The sequence below is a fragment of the Artemia sp. Qi Xiang Cuo genome, chromosome 12, assembly GCF_049724085.1.
Source record: "Artemia sp. Qi Xiang Cuo chromosome 12, ASM4972408v1, whole genome shotgun sequence".
Lineage (NCBI taxonomy): Eukaryota > Metazoa > Arthropoda > Branchiopoda > Anostraca > Artemiidae > Artemia > Artemia sp. Qi Xiang Cuo.
This window is the reverse complement of record NC_142805.1, coordinates 58,622,557-58,645,741: the sequence shown is the minus strand read 5'-3', so window position 1 is coordinate 58,645,741 and position 23,185 is coordinate 58,622,557. Positions and strand designations below refer to the sequence as shown.

At 34.5% G+C, this 23,185-nt stretch overlaps 1 protein-coding gene across 1 annotated transcript in view; it reads left to right on the top strand.

Moving 5' to 3' along the window:
• Positions 1-23,185, top strand: part of Nf1 (neurofibromin 1) — a 350,626-nt gene that overhangs the window by 167,450 nt on the left and 159,991 nt on the right. The window contains 4 exon segments of the mRNA XM_089097671.1: positions 795-978; positions 10,866-11,052; positions 17,439-17,483; positions 19,898-19,971. Of these exon segments, the coding sequence (XP_088953797.1) occupies positions 795-978; positions 10,866-11,052; positions 17,439-17,483; positions 19,898-19,971 (490 nt within the window).

The following is a 23,185-nucleotide window of genomic DNA, read 5'->3' as shown; positions in this document are numbered from 1 at the left end:
AGAAATAACAAGTCAGTACTATCTAGTGTTACACAGCAGATTTTAGAGCTACTTATAAAGACAAAAAATGTAATTTGTATTTAATTTTTCACCTCTTTTTTAGCTTTTGCTATTGATTGGGCCCAATCAAAGCCGTATCCAGGATTTTTTTCGGGGGGGGGGGGGAGTACAAAAGAAGCTTTAAAAAATGAATCAAGAATTTGTTTATATGCATTTTTGTTACGTATTTACGAGTTTGACAATTTTTTGGTGGTGGGGGGGGGTGTAACTCTCCTGCCCCTTCCCCCTGGATGCTGCCTTGGACTCGAGATAAATTTACTCGCTATTACTCTTTAATTTTGCTTCGCTTTACTTTTTTCTTTCTTTCTCTCGCTTTTGAATTGGAACCCAAAATGTAATAAATTAATCTTAGTTTGGGTTTGTTTTGAATGTTTTAATCCTGCTAGCTTGCACTGGACTGTCACTAGTTTGAATTTATAAAATTGTTGAAATCAGGGGTGCCAATACATGATAAATGTAGGGATATGGACGGTTTTTTCAAGTGAATATACCCAAAAAAGGTATTTTTCATAATTAAGTTGTTTACCTTAATTTATTTAATTTAATTTTTTCGGTAAAAATGCCAAAAATGTATTTTTCAAGATCTAGGGAACAATTGCCCTCTATCCACTACCAGTCCAACCAAATCTAAAAGCCACAAAGGCTTTCTTGTATTCAGTTTCCTATTTTTTTTGGGATTGGTTAGCTTCATTTAAGTTTTAATGATAGTAACTTTTTTGATTTCTTTTTATTAGTTCACAGGTACTTTTCTCTATTTGCCAAAAGCTGATACAACATCAAATAGTCAACTATACGGAAATATTAAAATGGCTACGTGAAATTTTGGTGTGTCGAAATCAATTCCTCCAAAGACACAGGGAATATGCTAATGTTGGTAGCAGTATCGCCATTTGCAAACAAGCTCATATTAAACTTGAGGTACGTTCCAAGGACCTTTGATTTTTCTACCAAAGAATCTCTTAATAAGCTAAGCTGTAGTTGCACTTGCTTTCGCGATTTGTGATAAGTAAATAATTTCAGGTGACGCGTGTGATTAAGCATAAAACTCGGTTCTTATCGATCTTTCTCATTGCCACTTAAAAAGGTGGGTTAGAAAGTTTAATTACAAACCGGTCTCTGATTGGTGAATAATTTTAAGCTGACTAATTATGAACGAAAAATCCTGCGTGGCAAAGTGGATTGATGGTTGGCACTACGGGGCCCAGGGATTGATTTTAGCTGTAGCGAGTTGGTTGATAGGTTTGCTACTTTCCCCTGTAAAAGAGACCCTGCAACTGAAACGTCGATTCGACACCTTATGTACCATTAATGGCGCATTCATGGTTCCCTGTAAAAGAGACCCTGCAACTGAAACGTCGATTCGACACCCTCTACGCCATTAATGGCGCATTAATGGTGCACTGTAAAGGAGCACCTGCAACTAAAACTTCGATTCGACATAACTATGTGCCATTAACGGTGCCGTTAATGGTGCCCTGTAAAAGAGACCCTGCAACTGAAACGTCGGTTCGACACCCTCTGCACCATTAATGGCGCATTAATGGTACCCTGTTAAAGAGACCCTGCAACTGATACGTCGATTCGACACCCTATACGCCATTAATGGCTTTGGAGGGTTGTTATCCTTTTTATACCTATCATAAACGAGTCTTTTCAAGCTCCATAACATAAGCTGTTAAATAACAAAATCCTTAATGCTCATTCTGGTGATATGCTCTAGTGCTTTTTTGTACGATTTTGGAGATTATGTTTTGGGCTATTTTGGAAATATGTCCTAGTACTTTTGAAAATAGCCTAAGTCCTTTTTCAAATTTCGATCCTGGCGGTCTTGGCTGGAGCCATTTATTTGTTATAATTCTGCTTATAGAGATATCGAAAAACTCGAAAACAAGAAAATTATTAAGTTTCTTTTTAGTGAGCTTTTGGAATGAGCGTAATAAGATTTAGTAATGATCTCAGTCTCCAATAGTGGAAAGCGACCAGAAAAACTCTCAAAATCTGGTCTCTGTCAAGTTTTAAGCATTGTCTTAATTTGTCTTTCTCATTCGAAGTTGCTCATGTAGCCTCGGTACTGGGAAGTAGTTTAGGTGTATCCAAATAGGGGAGGAAGGGGGGAGGGTCTTAACCCAGCCTCATCAAAGCGTGCATTGATTAATTTTTGGCACTGACAGGACTTGGCCAGCTTCTTCAGAAAAAAGAAAAATGAAGATGGGGCCTGCTAACTTAGTAGTTATAGCTATGACTATAGTCAACTAATCGGTTTGTAGTTTTTCCTTCTTTTCTAATATTTTATAAGCAAATTTTTTCTAAAATGCTTTGTTTATAACTGAGATTTGGGATACAAATCCATCCAAATGGATGGATTTGTCCGTGATATGCTGCTCTTCTCCCTTCACTTAATTTTATGTTTCAATTAATTTTATGTTTTTGAAGTATAACGCTTCGAGACCCTAGCTGCAACATGGAGATCTCTTGCCGACACCTTACTAGCTAATATCTCTTCCCCTGCCCCAATCCATTCCTCTTACGAAAGCCAATACCTTTGACGATCATGATTCAGCATTTTCATATAAACAATTCTATTGCTTGACATTGATTTTTTTTTGTTAGGTATTTTCGTAGATAAATACCTAAAAAAAATACGTGAAAATGGGCTTTTTGTGACTTCTGAATCAAGACTAATCCCAAGTACAGCGTTTAAAGTAATTTGGATTGTGACTAATGGATATCCCACCTTTTTTCCTTTTATTTTTTCGTCTTAAGTAAATTTTGATTATCCGTGTTAAGTCTCATTTTTCTTGCTGTTCTTTTTTGCATCTCATATCAATTGAATATTGTACAACGAGTTGACGAGATGGTTAAAGAGGGGATACGTAAAAATTATATAATAAACGTATAATACACCTTATTTATGATAGAAAAATCAGAATTCCTTAATTATTCCCTAATTCCTTAATTAACTAAAGGCTGCTAAATACAGAGTGTGAAACGGTGCTACACTGCCAGAAATTCTTGAAAAGAAACCTCTATTGGTAAGTGCCTGTATGCAGGGCCGTATCCAGGGGGGCATTCAGTTTTAACCCCCCCCTCCCCCCCCGAAATTTTTGTCTGACTCGTAAAAACGTAACAGAAATGGATATAAACAACTTTTGTTTGCGTTTTTTTTACGTTTTTTTTGTATACCCCCCCCCCCAAAAAAAAAAATTGAGTGAAACCCCCTCCGAAAAAAAATCCTGGGTACGGCCTTGCCTGTATACCCTAGATTCTGTCCCCCTCTAGATTTTGAAAATATATTTTTTTGGGGCACCTTCATTGAAAAAGTCTTTTCTTTATTTTCATTAAAATTGACTTTCTATCATGTTTTTTTTACATCGGCTCTCCGCATTTGTTTTGGGTTTTTTCCTTGTCTTTTTTGGTATTTTCCTTAAATATTTTTTTTAGCGGCGAAGAAGAGAGGCGGTTTTACTTTCGAAATATTCGCTTCGTTTTTCTCAGTATTTTCGTTTGACCTTAAAAAAAAAAACATTTTTTTTTCTTTATATTATGACAAGTCAATGTGGTTTAAGAAAACTCTTGAAAACTATCCTCCTCTCCTGGACAGAGCCCTAGGCTAAATGCAAAACTTTGTTTTGCATTTTTGCAAGAGGAGCTGTATTTAAATAAAATGCGAATTTATGATGGAACCATAAACCATATGGTATATGGTTTTAACCATAAACCATAATTTATGATGGAACCATAAACCATAATGCTTCATCCATGGATTATTTCAAAACTTCACAGATTAGAAATTGAAATTCTTACTTTTATGTATAGTTGATTCGACACTGCATTTTTTGCCATTTTGAGCCAAAAACAAAAGCAAGCCATTTTGAGCCAAAAACCAAACTCTTCGGAATTATTTATCTCCAGTCTCCACCACGCACTTGCAGGAGGCGTTAATTGATGGAGGGGGCCACCCTAGATTTGAAATTTTTTTTTTGTATGTTCACTGAAAATGCCCTATTTTTCTATTTTCATAGAAAAACTGCCATTAGATCCTGAAAAAATGGATAAACCATAATGGATTATTAAATAAACCATAATGGATTATCCATGGATTATTTCAAAACTTCACAGATTAGAAATTGAAAAGATCAAAGCATATATATAGCTTGACAATGAGTCCTGTTCTTAGTCAAGTAATTTTCTTGTTAATTAAAATAAATAACAAGTCTTTTCGAAACTTCTAAAAGGAATTTGTTAGGAATTTATTAACAATTGAACAAAGCAGGAAGGTGGGGAGCAACATTAAAATTTCAAACGAATAGAAATCACTCCCTATATGAGGGACTGGCCCTCCTCAACTCATCGCTCTTTACGCTAAAGTTCTTTAGTACTTAAAAAAAAACTTATTATTCCAGTTTAACGGCTCTTCTGTTTGAGCAATCGTTCTTAAAAAATTAGACAATAGTTCAAACTTTAGCGTAAAGAGTGAAGGGTTGAGGAAAAGAAGCCCCCCTCATATACGTAATAATTTCTGTTTGTTTTAGTTTTTAATCTTGCTCCTTACTTTCAGTTGAAAAAACTTATTTGTTTTTATTTAATTTTTGACCGTTTTTCGAATTTCGGTCCAGGCCTAACCAAGATATGATATGGGGTACCGGCCCCATATAAGCCTGATGTTTTGCTGATAAATCGTATGTATAAATAAACGTAAATTGATTGATATTGTCGCCCCTTTTCAGGTTTTTCTTCTTAAGAAATAAAATGCTAGACTGTAATTCAAATTTTGTACAAAATTTGAAAGTCAAAATCTTCGATGAATACTAGTCTTTATAATTTTATAAGTCCTTAATAATAATTTTACTACAGAATTTCCTGTGGACCGAAAGGGGTATTATTGTTCGTATGGATGGAAATTCTGCGTAACTTGAGATCTTCTACTAGACTGAAGCCATCGCGACCTCTACAATAGGATCTATGTTGTTTAAATATGGTACACTATAAACATATGTTAAATACATTGGAACATTGTACGTAAATAGGGAAAGAGAAACATTTCCATTTAAAATTGATGAAAACCAAACTCAGGTTAGCACTTGCCCCTCCCCTTCTCAACAATTGATATACTGGCGAGGCTCATGATGCCCTGCCTTGTCTTTACCAGTTTTTTGCCCGTAGGGATGTAAATGTAATATTTTTTTCTACTTAGGAAAATATTGTCGCAATAGGAGGGGCACTATCCCCCCCCTAGCAGCAATAATAAAGGTGTATAAAAAACATTGCCGGGAATCAAGAAGAGTTAGATGTTAATTTCTATTAGGAAACATGAAACAAATTGCTTTTGTTAAATGAAGCTTTAAACTAAATGTGGGAAATGTTTTTTTTTTTGCAATAAGAGGGAGGTTTCATCGCGCAGCACCCTTATTATGGCCTAGCCTAAATGAAGGAAGATTAACTCCTACCCCCTCCATACCGCTTTCTATATTTATCACAGTATAAATATATATATACGAACAGTGGCGAAAAGTTTTCCAAACATGACACACATTCATAGCGCGCTGTCTGGGAAGTTCCCAGACCGTCAGAGCAACAGTTTCTCGTCGTGATTCGCTAAACATCTGTCATTGCGCGTGCGTGAAGACGCGGTCATGAAGAGTGGTTTAGCTTGTGTGGTTTTCGATGTGTTTTAAAAATCTTCCATGGAGAGTATAGGACTTTTTGCTACTATTCGTATATATTTATACTGTTATATTTATCTGATGGACCGATGGGTGTTAGACAATTTTGGCTTTGAATTCCGATTTTTATGTATATACTGAGGCTTCAGAAGCTATCTATTGTCATTTGTCATTGTGCGTGCGCGTAGAGGCGGAATCATTAAGAGAGATCAACATTTATCATTGCGCGTGTGTCTAGAGGCGGAATCTTTAAGAGAGATCTTGATTGATGTGTTTCAAAAACCTTTAATGGAGAATATAGGACATTTCGTTACTGTTGCTGTATATATTTATGCTGTGCTGAAAGCCGTCATCATCTTACGATGCGTCAAAAAAAAAAAAATCATAAACTGTGATGCCCGTCGCCCGGATTTTCAAGAATCAGCAGTCGGTCAAAAGCACGTAGAGGGGTCCACACCTTGTCATGGCCGTTCATTTGTCCTTCGCTCCGAAAGGGATCAAAAGGGTATCTATCGTCGTTTGGTTTTCACGTTGTGTAGCACTAACATGATGAAGTTCTTGAAAATGATGTGGAAAGTTTTTATAAGTCATTTTTTTTTTCATCTTATTGTATATTATATTTTCTTGTCGTGTGATATCCATTGCAACTTTTGTGCTATTATTGCAATTAATACGTTTCTTTGGTTCTATATCCCTGTCCTCCGACGGACTTTACTGTTACTGTTGAATAATTGGATGCTCGCCTTACAATATATCCGGGAGTCTGCAGTAACATATTTCATTGCGGATCATATTGTATGCACACAACATCCATATTCTATGCTCATGCATATATTGCTGTTCGTACTGTGCGACTTAAACTGTATTAATGGGCAGTAATATCTATAGTAGAAAAGTTCAATTCATTTCTATATTTCATAATTCATTATGGTATATTTCCTTGTCGTGTGACGTGTGTTGATAGCTGTGTGTTGTTATGACATAAAAAGTATTTACTGATTATATTTATTCTCTGATCACTATTTGAAAGAAACTTGGTTTCATCTGCAAAATTCGTGATAAAATCTTAAGAAAATCTTAAGGAAGTCTTCCTTTTTACTTTTTCTTGTGCAAGGGGGGGGGGGAGCTACAAAAGGATTTTCCGGAGGGTTACAAACAAAACTTAAAAAAACACTTCAAAAGTGTATATTCATTTTTGTTACGTATTACGAGTCGAATAAACATTTAGGGGAGGGAGGGGGGCTCGTAACCCCTAACCCTCCCTGGATACGGCCTCGTCTGTTTATCTTTTTTATGTGACTTTTGAAACCTTTTGATGTCACCTCAGTATAACACATTATCCATAGATAAGTTTAGAATTCTTAAGTGATAAATCAGAGGCTGCCAAGCTTTCTAATAGCGTGGAAATGGCCCCTCTTCTTATTCAGGTCGTATTTTGGCTAAAACCTTTAGGAAAGAAAAGAGCTTAAAGAGATACTTTTATCGCTTTTTGAGTAAAACTTGATTCCACCTGCAGAACTCGAAATAAAATTTGAATAATACTTTATGAATATCTCCTGTTTTTTTTTCGGTGTGTCTTCTTTTATATGGATGTTTTAACTTTTCTATCTCATCTCAATATAGTGCCTTTTCTTGGGTAAGTTCAGAAATTTTTAAGTTGAGGATTGGATGCAGCAAAGCGTTGGATCAAACTTGACTCCAACTGCAGAACTTGAGAAAAATCTGAATAATACCTTATGAATCCTTTGTATCTCTTTTCCTTATTTCTTCTTTAATGTAGGGTTGGTGTATTTTTATCTCGCCTCAATGCGATAACCAGGGTTGCCAACACTTCGAAATAAGCTGTATCAGTTTTTCGACTAAAATTAGGCCGCAAAAGATTAATTTGTACCATCTGAACGCCATGTTAAAAATTTGTAGTAGCTAGAAGAGGAGTTTCAATAAATAAAATTTGGACAGATAACCAAGTAAAAAAGAAGCAAGTAAAACCATAATATACCCGAAATTTGTCTTGTACTAAAAAATTGTACCGCACTGATAACGCTGTTGATAACATATCCATGGATGAATTCAGAAGTGTCACAATAACGAATTAGATATACCAAGGCTTTTATTGAACTTACCCCTTTTTAAGATGTTAAGAAGCATCTTTGAGAATTTATCGAGAATTTTTATCATAGTAAACCATGATATAGTTGTTTAACTGTGAAATTTAACTGAAAACACAGTTCAATTTAGATTACGATCTCGTCGATCAAAGCGGGTGGCACCGCAGGGGACTTCAAAGGATTGGAAAAATGATAATTCCTTTAAGCTGATTTTCAGCGTTTTTCTAGCAAGTATGCTCGGATCAATTATCCAAGCTTTAAAAGCTATGAACAAAAAAACACCCCATCAATTATCAATAGTTTGGCCACAAACAAAACTTTTATAATGGACGATAAAATGGGTGAAGATAAAATCTGATGTCTTGAATTGGTTTAACTAGAAACACTAGCGTACAGATTTTAAAATTTGGAAAAAGTTGGCAACTCAGTTTTTAATGATAAATACCTTTATGCGTAGTTTTGGACTTTTTGGTAGTAGCTGGTGCCAAATAAAAAGGGCATGGGTGAAAAATCAAAAAAAAAGCAAAAAAAAAACGTGGAACCAAAAGCATATAATGATGCAGCTTTCCTTCTATCTAGAGCGTAGCCTATAGAAAAATCAATTAGCAAGAAAAATTAATTATTATGATAATTACTATCGGTGTGTCAGTATGAATTAAGAGTTTCAAATTTGATTCTAAATAAAGATTTGAAATTTTTGAGCTCTAGCTATTAAATGTCGCTAAAAGTGTGGACAACACTTTGAAAAGTGAATCCTTCTATACGGAGTAGAAGCATTTTGAGAAAAGCAAAATCCTTAAATGTTGACTTGTAGCTTACTCTGAAACGTGTTTCGAAGGAGTTTGAGTTTAGGGGTCATGTAGCAAGAGCATTTCTAGGTATACACTAGAAATATAAATTATTTTTTGTTTTGTTTCAGTTGCTTTTGCTTATCTACAAGACAAGTAGTTTTTTTTTTTCACAGCCAAAAATACAAAGTTAAATCCAAAAATAAAATTATATTTGGCCTTTAGAGAGCAATAAAGCTCAAACTAATCAAACATGAGACTCTACTGTATAATTAAAGAAATCAAAAAAGAAATTTCTAGGAAAAAATTTTTCTCTGATATTTTTCGCTAGAAATATGAAGTTTCTTGCTTCAGTTGCTCATGCTTATCTACAAGACAAGTAATTGTACATTTTCTTTTACGTCCAAGAATACACATTTAAATTAATAAAAAAAAAAGAATATTTGGTCATTAGAGAGCAATAAAACTCAAACTAATCAAATCTGAATGTCAACTAAACAATGATTTTTAGACTCTATTTTCATAAAATAAAATAAGAAATCTCTCTTGTGTGGTTGTAAAAAGAACTTACCACAGTATAAATACATGCAGTTGTGCATGCTTCTATCTCCTCTAGCGTTTCCAACGCTTTGAGATGAGTTGTACCAGTTTTTTGGCAAAAATTGTGCCACAAAAGATACCTTGTGGTGCAACTATAGCATTATATGTCAGTTTCCATGTCACAGATAAAAAAAAAGGAAGAATAAACTAAAAATTAAGCAATCTTTTTTGTTTTAATGATAATTTCATCCTCAGTAACATACTAATTTTGAGTGCTGTATTCTCGTACAAAGATTCTATTAATTCGCGGAAATTTCGTTTTAGTCCCGTTTTGTATTCAACAAATCATTTTGTTTTGCTTACATCCCTAAGCGATGTAAACCTTAAAAAGTAAATCTTCAAAAATTAAACCCTAAACACGCGAATAAAATCTGAATGTTGTAGCAATTATGGATTTTACTATAAAATATACTGCAATGTCCCAGGACCTCTAAATTCTGTAAAAAAAAAACTGTACAATTGTACCTTGTTGGCAACGCTGATCTTCTTCGTTCAAAAATTCTGGGACATACTGATACCGAGCACTTTTCTATGGCTCCGCCTTCGTGTCAAGCTAATTTTTTCGGCCAAAATTCAATCAAAATTCGGCTGGTTGGTAATTGGCTGAATGGATATGGGTCATTTTTGAATGAATTTTCTTAATATATATATACGTATATTTATCCTGCTGAACTGACTGACCTCTGCTAACCGGGGAAACTGTTCTTCTACCTCTTCAACTGTATCATGTCATAGTTTTTGGAGGCAATCTCATTCATGGATCCTTTCTGGGGACCAGTGATATTGTATTTGTTGTACGATTTTGTGTGTGAAAATTCTATTAGCTGGCTGAATCTCTCCACACTCACTTTTTCCATTTACAGTTAAAATTAAATGAAAATATAATGACAAATAAAACATTTAATAAGATAATGAACGTAAAGAAAAAAATGTTTTTACCTGTTAATAAAGGCTTCCGGATGTGAAGCAGAAAAATCCTGACTTTTATTTAGTAAAGATCCAACGTTTGCGATCTTAGTTACAAGTTTTGCTCGTTATTATATTTTCAATTACAAAGATTTATTGGCTTTCTAGTAAGTTCTATTAAACCAATAAATGGAAAATAATGATTGAAATAAATTTAAAGAAATTTATATTAGATGATAACAAACGTCCCTTAACTTTTAGCTGGTTCTTTTTATGTACATGTGGAATATCGATACTGAAGCTGTGTTCGTTGCGATGCCATGTTTAATCTTTTATGTAAAGAATTATACAGTGCTTTAAAACTGTTTAACTAAGAAGAATGTCTTGAAGATTAGAATATATCTTTACTGGTATAACCAAGGGTTTACTAGGAGTAGTATCTATGACTGCTTTGTATTTTGCTACTTTGCTTCAAGAGTTGAATATAGTTGGCTAAGTTGTCAACTATTTTTATTATTTGTTTTTTTTTATGTTCTTTTTCCTATTCTTTGTATTTTCGGATAAAAACACAAATGTTCCTACTTTTATTAGTATTTGTGTATTTTTTCAACTATAATTTCTGGATTTTAAAGATTTTCTGGATTTATAGCAAGTTCTATTCAGCCACAAAACTGAAGAATAATAATTGAGATAAATTTAAAGAAGTTCACGTCAGATAATAAACGTTGCTTAATTTTTAGGTGGTTCTTTTCATGTACATGTGGAGTATCGATATAGAAGCAGTGTTAATTGCGATGTCATGCTTTAGTCTTTTATGCGAAGAAGCTGATGTCAGATGTGGAAATGATGAGCTTACCGTTCAATATCTGCTACCCAATTATAATATATACCAAGAGCTTGCTGCTGCTTCCACCATATTAACTACAGGTAATATAACCACGGATCACTGATATCAACTGATATATTCATAAAAGAAGATGATATCAGATGTGGAAATGATGAGCTTAACCTCCAGTATTTTTTTTTATCACTAAAGATAAAAAAATAATTTGTTACCTATAATAAATGTTTTGTAGAATATATAATCCAGTAAAAAGTCAAAATTTATGCATTGGGAATGAAAATAACAGAATTGATTGCTTCAGGTTTTTTTTTACTAACTGTTTTAGCAAAGAATAAAGGCAAGATGGGTAAATCCTACACTATGCAACTCTGAACAATCTTTTTTTCGTAATTTCTATATTTGGTTATATTCGTATTTCGTAATGTCACTGTATAATTCCTTATGTTATAAATAATATTTACTTTGTGAGCTCAGGGCAATTTCACTTTTTTTACAACCATTTTATTAGCAGACCTTTTTATTCGCTCAGTTTTCATCTTCGTTTAAATACTCTTTGGTTCCAACAGCGCAATTGCACCACCGGAAGTAAACCTTGGGGGCTATTGAACAATTCTTAGGGACTGATATTAACCCTTTCAGGACTGAATTATAGAAACGTCAGAGAAAAAAATCGTATCTGTGTGTTTTGATCATTACAGGGAGCCAAACGCCTGTTGTCGTTTCTTATGGAAGTCCAATGCTTGTTGTCGCTCTTTATGAAAACACAATTCTTGTTGTCAAGTTTTGTCAGCTCCTTCTGGGTTTCTTGTACATCCATGTGGTATCATTCGCTTTTACTTGTCATAACAGCAAATTCAGCTACATAGTATTTATTCATGGGATATTAAAAACTTTACAAAAGCACGTGTTCTCTTGCAAGTGGAAGTTTTGGAAGCAGTTCCGTCCTTGAGCAAGGGATAACGAGGTGTCGCGCATTGTTCATCGGATTCTTGCGTGGGCTTGGCACAGCTTATAGCGATTCGTCTGTGCAACCGTCCCAAGCCTGCTAACCCGTGCTGCTCGCCAATGATCTAGCCCGTCGAAATGTTTGCTATCGTATGGTTGTGGTTTGACAATTTTCGACTAATTTGCTGTAGAACAGCTATCCTCTGCCAAAATGCTAGGCATGCCCCTGTTCCAAGGCGTAGTTTCACTGCTGCTCGCGAAGAAACTTGCTATTCCACTTTTGAAATGAAGGAGGCTCTTCCTGCGCTTTAGACTCTTTTGACTCCTTTGCAAACAGTATAGTAGCAAAAAGTAAAATGGAAGAACACCCTCCAATACCACTTTACTTTGGATACCTATCTGATATAATTAAAGAAGCATATCGTTCTGGTCAACCCTGCCCATCTCTTTGACAGTTGTCCTTAAAGAAAGGTCCAATGAACGACCATGCGATGTGAACAGCTTTGTTGCCATACGATATTATAGTTACAATCCCAGCATCTGGTTTGAGTTTATAGTCAAAGAACAACTTGAGGTTTTTATGACAAGGTACACCTTCGGCAAGGTGCCGGACGACGTCAGCTCCTTTCCTTGCTAAGCAACCTCCACTGTTCCTTTTTCAGTGAACACTACTAGATTGAATAATATTCCGCTTGAATAAGCTCAGGCTCAATACTTTAATTCCCCAGAAGTAAGGCTTGTTCTTCAACTATTGCTTGAATCGTGAACGGACTTTAAAGGGCACCATTTGCTCGTCTATGCTTCGCCTCTCCTCTTGAGGTATTGTATTCAGATTTTTTTCTCAGGCTGTCAAGCGTATGTCTAATTTTGAATAGAGAGTCATAACCATCTTGGCCATTTGGTGTGATGTAGGTGTATCATTGGCATGGAAAAATTTGTCAAGAATCATCATTCTGTCTCTTGACATAACATCAGTACTGACAAAAAATCTTGTTGCCCTTTCCCAGTGATGGCAGATTCTAGGCTGTTTAATTATTCCCATGCACAAACTGATTCTGGGAAACCAGAATCCATTTTTTGGTTGCTTTCAAACTAATTCCCTGTTTCTTCGTTACATAAAGATCGGTCTGATAGACCAAAATTTCAATCACTCTGTGCCGGGAAGCTGAGAGATTTACCTTCTTTATTTATTGGCTCTTTGAGGTTGAGATAACTGACTGCAATTTTTCGAAATATGAGTGGTTTTTGTCTGATCATGTGAATATGTATATAAAGTAGAAGGCTCTGGGGATCCATGTTCGTACATATTTACATAATGGGGAAGGCTCTGGGGCTTAGCTCTCTGCTCCAATATCCTTATCATCCTCAAATTCTAGATTGGACATTTCACCATCAGGTTCAAGAATGTACTGAACAGCTCCCTGCTGACTAAAAATGCGACGCCTATTCAACATTCCTTCTCTTGTTTATGACTTCATCTTTGCTTTTTTTCTTCTTCTTCTTTGTAACCTGAAATCAAATTTCTTAAGAAATAGCGTAGAGGATACGTACGGTTTTAAAATAAAGATCCATGTTCCAGAACTAACTGAATATGAAACGCAAGCAAGTTAAACCACTAATACCCCTTAAACCCACAAAACATCAAAGTGTTTTGTGGTCGTAAGGAAATGGGGTCCAGTTGGGGCTTGAGCGATAATTTTGAGCCCTAGTGCCCTTTTTAAGCAGTAAAAGAGATGGTGCCTAATAAATTAATAAGGAAAAATAAAATTAATAGACGAAAACAGATCAATAGACGACAATAATTTTTGTCATATTAATCAATAGTGAACTGAATTTTCTTCCTAATTTCCTATATTCTTCTTATAATATACCTTGTTTTACTGTTTATTTATTTTTAATTAAACAATTCGTAATATGAACTCGAATAAGAGAGAGAGTATGAAATAAAAAGGAGTTCATACACTCCAAAATAATGTGGTCGTAGAAGCCCCTCGAAAGTATAATCTATTGTCCCAATAGTAAATTAGAGATGGCTCTTCGCTCCGCTGCGCTGCGCCACAAATTTGTGGGCGTACTAATTTTAAACCATATTCTTAAAGCGCGCTAAAAATGTTTTTTTATGGACAGATAGGGACATACTGCATTTTTTTTTCATTTGTTTAATTGCACTGATACACGCACATTGGGTGGGGGAGGGTGTTGTTGGAACTCTTCTTATAACAAGATTCCTAGGATTTTTTTTTTCTCTTCGGGGTTTGGAGGGAGACACGAAAATTCGGATATCTGGATCTAAAAACATTGTTTAAAGGTTGTAGCTCCTCTCAAAATATTGTGATCACCAGCAAAGTTTTGTTTTGTTTAATCGTAGGTGAACGCAGGCCCAATCTGTAGGGGGGGGGTCAAAATAAGTCAATATTATCTAAAATAACCCTGTCAACACAGAATCTTTTAGATCAGACTGAAAATCTGATTTTATAAATGTTCCAATTAAAAAAACAAAACAAAAAATGCTGAAAGCTGAAAATTTTGATGTAAAAATTACCTTCCAAGAATGATAAATTTTTAAGATAAGGCACACAAAGTGTATCAAACCGAACTTAAATTCTGATATCAAAAATATTTCCCATGAAAAAAAAATACTAAAATTTGATGTAAAAATCGATTTCCCCAGATTAATGCATCTTTGATGTCAGACACGACGGAAACATTTACGAGAGAAATTTCTTTCTCCAAAACTCCCTAGGGTTTTGAATATACATTTATGAAAGGGATTACAGTTTCTTCAGATTCTAATTTTAGCAATATTGATGAGGTGATTCTGAATTCCGTCTTACCTCGGATATTTAAGTCATATTGTTTTTACTTTTACAAGAAATAAAGGAAAGTGGTTTTCTCTTTAAAGGAAAAGGACTTTTAGAAACTTCGTAACATTTACTGGAAAGAGAATTGATAAACACCACAGTTTTCTTTCATTCTCTATAAAAATGTAACTGTTTAGTTATGTATTACAAAATTTTTACTATAAGGGTATTTCAAGGGTATTATAATACATTTATAGGGGGTCGCCAATTGAAATTTTGAAGTTAGTGTTCTCCCATTGTATTCTTAAAATTGGGGGGGGGGGGGGTTACTTCTAAATAGTCTGTTCTGACCTTTTCCTTAAACAAATGACACATCTTCTCTCCAAATAAATCCTTTTGTGGAGAGTATTTTTATATACTAGTAGTAAAATAATGGATACAGGGTGGTATCTTGTGCAATGACGAATGGGGTATGTAATTGGGTAGACTGTTTACTAATCCTTGGGTAATGTAGGGTAAATAATATACATTTTTGTAAATGATTTTTGTATAGGTGTTGCTAGGAAATCATGCTTGCCAAAAGTATAACACTGTCCATACAAATAGTAAATTTTTATCTGCTGTAACGAGTACTGGATTGTATTATAGTTTATGGCATTGATTATGGATTATGGCACTAGATTATGGATTATGGCGTTGTTTATGGCATTGATTACGGATTATGGCACTTGATTATGGATTTTGGTATTGATTATGGATTATGGCACTTGATTATGGATTATGGCATTGTTTATGCCATTGATTATGGATTGTGGCACTTGATTATGGATTATGGCATTGATTATGGATTATGGCACTTTATTATGGATTATGACACTTGATTATGGATTATGGCACTTGATTATGGATTATGGCATTGTTTATGGCATTCATTATGGATTATGGCAATGGATATGAATTATGGGTTATGTTTTTAATATTTAGTTATTTGCTCGAGATGCTTATATACCAAATTTTATTCTTGAAATTTGTGTTTGGGAATTTTGTGTAGAAATGTACAGTTGAACACAAATCTAACGAGGCCAAGTATTCGCGGAAAAATTGATTTAAAAAGCAATTTGAAATATTCTAAGAATCAAAATCACAACCCAAGGAGCCAAATTAGTTACTATTTTTGTAATTAGTTACAAATTAGTTATTACCAAAGGCAATCCTTTCATTGCTTCTAACTGTAATGAAAACGATGCAATGGAAATCTTAACGTTGTAAGTCATCAGAACAATTTAAAACATCAACTAAAGGTGCCGAGAAGCAACAAGCAAGTCCACTGGTTTATGTTTTGACAGGGAGGCACTATCAACCATACCTACCCTGTTGATAGATCTTTGGGCCAGAATAGATTTCATTTGTTTTCCCCTCCCTCAACCCCGCTTGATTTTTTATTCTGATACTTGTTGTTTTTATCCCTTGGCCGTTGTTGCGGAATTCCCTTGCTTTTATTTAAATATACAAATAAAAATACCAAACTCCAAGACTTCTAAAACTTCAAGACTTCTGCAAAATCTTCTAAAAATGGTGGAGTTCATTATGTTTCATATCAGAATGGTTGCACTGTTCCTAGATCTGTAAATTGACGTGTGTGAACGTATATATATATATTTGAAAAAAATGAGGCCATCATTGGGTAATTGGAAACCTTCTAAATAGGAAAAAAGAAGCTTAATGCGTTATAGCCATGACCTTGTCGAATTGTTAAGATACGATGCATGTTTTTTAAGTAAGTACCGTTTTACGATTACGCCGCCACAGTGCTACGGTCGCCGTTCTGCGCATGCACGCTGGTTACCTACATCTCTTGTCTACGCACTGACGCCATTACAGTCTGATTTTTAATTGTGTACGTTGTTTACTGAGTCTTTAAGATGCCTCCGACAATCGTGAGTCCCGCCGATTGTGAAGTACGGGCGGTTATACGATTTCTTAGTGCTAAAGGCGTAAAACCGATCGATATTCATCGTGAGATCTGTGAAGTTTACGGACAAAACATTATGAGTGCTGGAATGGTAAGGAAATGGGTGAGAATCAAAACAACAATCCATGGAATGGCGACATTCATCATCACCCAAAAAAGTGAAATTTAAGCAAACAATTTCTGCCCGGGAAATTTCACTTTTTTGGGTGATGATGAATGTCGTCATTCCATGGATTGTTGTTTTGTTTCTCACCCATTTCCTTACCATTCCATCACTCATAATGTTTTGTCCGTAAATTTCACAGATCTCACGATGAATATCGATCGGTTTTACACATTTAGCACTAAGAAATCGTATAACCGCCCGTACTTCACGATCGGCGGGACTCACGATTGTCAGAGGCATCTTAAACACTCAGTAAACAACGTATACAATTAAGAATCAGACTGTAATGGCGTCAGTGCGTAGACAAGAGATGTAGGTAACCAGGGTGCATGCGCAGAACGGCGACCGTAGCACTGTGGCGGCGTAATCGTAAAACGGTACTTACTTAAAAAACATGCCTCGTAGCTAAAAACAAATTCTACTTTGTATCCTGTCACAGAAAATTTTCCGTTTTTTTTTGCTTTTCACCCCGTTGGTCTGTTGTCTTATACGGGTAACAGTCTGCGAAACAATTTAGTGCATTGACCCGTTTTTGGGTTGTTTTGGGTTAATAAAACCCTGAATTATTTTTTATTTACTTCCAAGCTGCCGGAAGTGACTCCATGCGTTTTACAACTTTTCAGTATCATGGTAAGGTTTTGTCTTTTTGTTGTTTTTATTTTCAATCTAAATTAATTTATCAAAAAGTCTATCAGGAAAATGGGGTTTGATCCCTCTTTCTAGGGTCATTTTGAAAGAAATGTTAAGATGGCCACGTCACGTTTTTCGGATGGTCGATAGGCTGTCAAAAATTTGGCACTTAGCCATTCCACCGTGGGCTAAACGAAAAGTAGGACTTCTTTTAAGGTGATGGGAAAAGGTCACAAGAATAATTATATGATACTGGATTTTCATGGGTGTATGTAGAGTGAAGCTTTGATTAGATTGGTGTGTAGGAGGAGCATGCGCAGACGGCTTTGTGCTGCGATAAGTCATTAGTAACAATAGTAGTATAAATCTTCTGAAACTTAACCAGTGAGTGGCTGTTTTTTCCTCTCTTAAAAATTGATTTATATTTTGAACAGTACTCCTATTCTATTATTAACTTCGAAGATCAGTTGACTTTCTTTTAGAGTTAAAATGTTTGAAAAGCAAAATGGGTTAGCTTACCTATTTGTCTGACACAATAATAATAATAAAAAAAAAACAGGATTCTCATATCATCAGTATTGCCGCTCCCTAATAATTCTGATTTTTTTTTTTCTCTTCCTTATGATATTATTTCTTGCGTGTATTTGTAGTAATTCGAGTATCTTTTTTTGATTATTTGGTCTTCATCTTGATGTTCTTGTGTTTTTGATGTTTTCATTTCCGATTACTTGTGTTCGGTTACACGTATATTTCGTGTTTTATATTTTAAGAAAAGTCATATTTGAAAGAAAATCAAATTATCCTAGTGAAGACCTTTCAAATAGTTTTATTTTTTCTTTTTGTTCGGCCAAGTAGAGTTTCTCAAAATTTCAAAAAGTTTCATTTTTTTCAGGTATTTGTCGAGGATTTGCCTTTCAATGATTTGTAGACAATTCCCAAACATAAATCCTTTTCCTTAAATTTCAGTTCTCATAAACACAAAAAGTCTGACACCTAATGAGAATGCTCTTTAATTTATGGTTCTATTTTCGTCTGGCAGATAAACTGTATCGCCATATTAGCTGAAATAGATTTGCATTTCTTTTTTTTATTGCAAAAAGTGTGATGTTTCTGGAGTTGAAAATAGACATGAAGCTTGAAAGGCATCGGGCCAGTATGTGCCCTTCTTCCTATTGTCTGTTAAAGAAATAATCGACCTCAAGCCGTAGAGATTTGTCCATGTACGAATTGAATCTTTTCTTTGACAAATGGAGATGGAGTTTGGCAGATGATAGATGGGGTTAAGCATGGGAACTTTTGTCACAGAAAAAAAATAAATAGAGTATCACTTTTCCGCCACAAAATTTCTCGGAAAAAAAATATGAAATTTTGTAATTTTTCATATAGAGAGTTGAAGCCTGTGCAGAAAAGTTCTTAGGCATGCTAAATACGATGGTGTTACTTTCGTCAATATGGTACCTCTTTAAGGTGGTATTTCGCCTTTTTTATTCTACGCAAGTTTTTCTCCGGCTCGTAGCTTTTAAAGGTAATATGAAATTTAATAGATTTTATATATTTGGAGTTATTTCAAAAGGGAAATTTTTGCTACATATCTATTTTTGTCGAAATTTTGTTCTAAGCATGTCGGTTACCATTGGCACATGTGGCTCTTTACTTATAGTTCGTTACCACTGACTGTGAGATAGGAGTTTTAGGGTGGGAGGGGGGGCTCTAGGACCCCCCCCCCTGAAATATCATGATTTTTTCCCCATAATTTTCTGATATTTCCCACAGAATAAGGGATTTGAAAGATTTGGGGCCCGCTCGAAACAGATTCCTGCGTGCGTGCCTGATCAGGACCTCTAGACTTTTCCAGAAACGGTACTTTTGTACCGCGTTAACAACGCTGCTAAGATTATCTTCACCAATATTCACAAAATATAACCTTTGTATCAAACGCAAATAAATATGACCCGACTTGAGAGTTAAAAAAGTATAACTTTTTGTTTTGAAACTGGCTTTGTGCTATGAGGTATGGATGATTGATTGATTTATTGATAAATTGGAATAAGATGCAAACCAAGGCCGTATCCAGGGGATGGGGTTACGGGGTTTGACCCCCCCCCCCCCGAAATTTCTGTCCGACTCGTAAAAACATAACAAAAAGACATATAAACAAATTTTTGATGGTTCATAATTTTTTTGTAACCCCCTCTCCCCCCGAAACCCCCCCCCCCCTGAAAAAAAAAATCCTGGATAGGCCCTTGATGCAAACTGTGTAATTTAGCATGTTGACGTATGCCCTATCTTCTTCTGTTTATTTTATTGTAATTAAAAATATATAAGTTTGTAGCTTTAATTCTGAAAAAGAATGTATTGACCATTATTTAAAAATGTTATTGTGATTCTAACCCTTTCTTTTTTTCTCTCTCTAGGAAGGGCTGCTCTGCAAAAAAGAATAATGGGACTGCTTCGAAAAATAGGTCAATGCACGCAAGGGTGCTCCATTGTAAGTTTTAGTCATTCCGAATTTCTATTGGGGCTTCAGCCCTAGAATTATATAGGCCTGATTTGTTGATACGCCATAAGAGGCTAGAATATAAATACGCTAGAATACAGATAACTTAGGCGTGCAAAATTCTAACCTTTGGGAAGAAGGGCAGTCAAATTTTTACTTTGGGGTGGGAGGGGGATTCAAAATTGGAAAGCTGACTTTTTCTTCTTCTTAATTAACGTTGTTTCGGCTGTCATTTTCTTTCACCATCATAGTTATGTTTGCTATATCTTAGCTAAGTTTTATTGCTTATCACTTCCTTCCTATTCATAAATATTGGCTCTACCATCTATATACAATCACCCCTGTTTGTAGCGGACGCAAGTCGTCGTGAGAAACTTTTCTACAGCGTAGCTGAGAGAAATTTTACCCACATACTCCTATCACGGCAATCACTTCGCACTCTGTTATATGTCTTAAGAGAGGCCGGGATAAAGGGGGTCATATGCTACTTACATTTCTTATTTTAGGAAATAATTACAAAGAGAGTTTTGATTTTACCAAAAGCATGAATAGTTGTCTACTAACCTGAAGTACGTTCCGTTATAGGAATGCTATGTCTAGTACTTCTCGCAATGTAAATAACGGTGGTTTCTGTTTGAATAACCGTCGTACCTTCTGAATAGTTGAAATCGAAGCGGTTCATTTTTTTATCGGTGTTCTTCAAGAAACAGGTGTTGGAATCACGGAAGGCATGTTGCATTAAGAATGCTTTAATTTCATAATGGAAGCCTATTATTTATTGTTCTAATTATTTATTCCAATTTGTTTCTCCAATTGTTTATTAGAAACCAGTTTAAGTCGATAATTTGTTCTTCGATACTATTTCAGGTCTTACTTCTCCGTTTAGTGCAACTTTTCTTCGTCTTATTTTCTGAGTTATAAGTTCTAAATAACTTACTCCATGCTTTAATTTCTGCTTATTTTATGTTATAATATCCCTATTTACTATATATTTTATTATTTATTACCAGGAACATTGGAATAAAAAAAATCAGTACTTACATGGCTAAAAATACTATATACGGGCTTCATAACCCGCATAGCACCCTGCAAGCTGCACCCAGCACTCTGTAATGTTTACATATTCACGCTATACAATTTAATTTACACTACGGAGCTCATATGGTTGAAAGAGCAACAAATATCAATCTTTGAAATATTTTTTAAACATTATTTGACCAAACATTGCGTGTTTTATGTATTTTCTCTCAATTCAGGGAAATGTAAACCAGACAATCCTCCTTTTAGGTACCCTCGCAATGTGGTTTTTACACATTTTCTTTATTAAAGTCTTAATATTTCTTTTTTGCAAGAATTGACAGAATGATTTGTGCCTCTTATGCTTTAAATGGTCATACTGCTCCAATGTTTTATTATTCATTAATTAAAAAAAAAAACTTTGGGAAAAATAAGTTTTTCAAAGAAAAGTAAAGGACTTTTTAAACTTAAGCTCAGCAGATAAAAATACCTTTTAAAATTCAAACTCAAAACGACCAGAAATTACTATTAAAGAATAAATGAAACCCAAAACGAACAGAAATTAAATAAACAATCATAGCAAAAACATACAACAAGTAATAATACAAAGAAATAATTAAAGCGAGTAATGCTTAGATTGAATATGAAAATCAAGCTTTTGTTTTAAGCTTGATTTTCATATTCAATCTAAGCATTACTCGCTTTAAACCTACTGCGTCATTGGCGCTTTACTGAAAACCAATTTTGTGACAAATATTTTCTTTTGTACTTATCTCTCAAAATAAACATTAAAATTATAGTAACATTTTGAACTGATGAGCTTTCAGCAATTAATATCATTATACATAAAATATTCAGTTTAATTTATTAGCTCTTTTTAAAGTTGTTAAAGACGAATATAGTTTCCCTACAAACAAGTGATTGGATACTGCCTCCTTTCCTAACTGTAAATAAAAACCAAAAGCCTACTGCGTCATTGGCGCTTAACTGAAAACGGATTGTATTACAAATATTTTCTTTTCCAGTTCTTACAGCATTGAAAATAAAAATATAATTACAGCGAAATAGATTCTTGAACTGATGGATCTTTCAACAATTAATATCATTATGCATAAAATATTCAATTTGATGGTTTTTATACTTTCCAAGACTATTTAAGACGCATTTAGTTTTCAGCAAAGCGCCAATGACGCAGAAGGTCTAAGACTTTTACATAAAGAGAAGAAGGTGATACCCAAACTCTTGTTTGTGGTGATTTTTGTTCGTTTCAAGCTTGATTCGCATACTCAATTTAAGTTTCACTCGTTTTAAGATTTATTTATTAATTTAAATTAATATCTAGTGTAAATTTGTTTGCATTGATTGTTTATTTAATTTCTGTTCGTTTTAAGTTTCATTTATACTTCAATAGGAAAATATTTTTTTTCGTTTTAAGCTTGTTTTTCATATTCAATCTAAGCATTACACGCTTTAAGAACTATTTATTCATTTATATTATTACTTGTATGTATTTGCTATGATTGTTTATTTAATTTCTCTTCGTTTTGGGTTTCATTTATTCTTTAATAGTAATTTCTAGTCGTTTTGAGTTTGAATTTTGAAAGATATTTGTATCTGCTGAGCTTAAGTTTAAAAGGGCCTTTACTTTTCTTTGAAAAACTTATTTTTCGGAAAGCTTTTTTTAAATTAATTTTTGTTCGTTTTTGCTTGCAAAGAATTTCAAGTTTTTAAAAATTCCTTATTTCAAAATCAAAATTAAAAAAAAAGTAATCAAATATTCATCAAAGTATCAAAACTGATATCAAAGTAACAATATCAAAGTAAAAAAATGGGTTTGTGTCAACCTCGGAGTTTGAACTATTTTTAACAAAATTGCTATCTCAATCCCATATCCATCCGATACGCCCAAAGGCGCGGAGGGCGGGAGGGGATAGTTGCCCTCTGATCTTTTTTCACTATGAGAAAATGAACTACAACTTTTAATTTCCATTCAAATGAACCCCCTCTGAAGTTTATACTAGCATACCTTCCATTAGAACCATATATTTCCCCAGAGCAATACTTACAACGCCTTCCCCGGCCCTGGAGAGTGGGGGGTTGTGTTGAAACAGAAGTTTTTCTTATCTGATCTTTAAACTAGTTTTAACGAAATGACCATACGTAAAGGTGTTTTTGTTATATGGTCTTT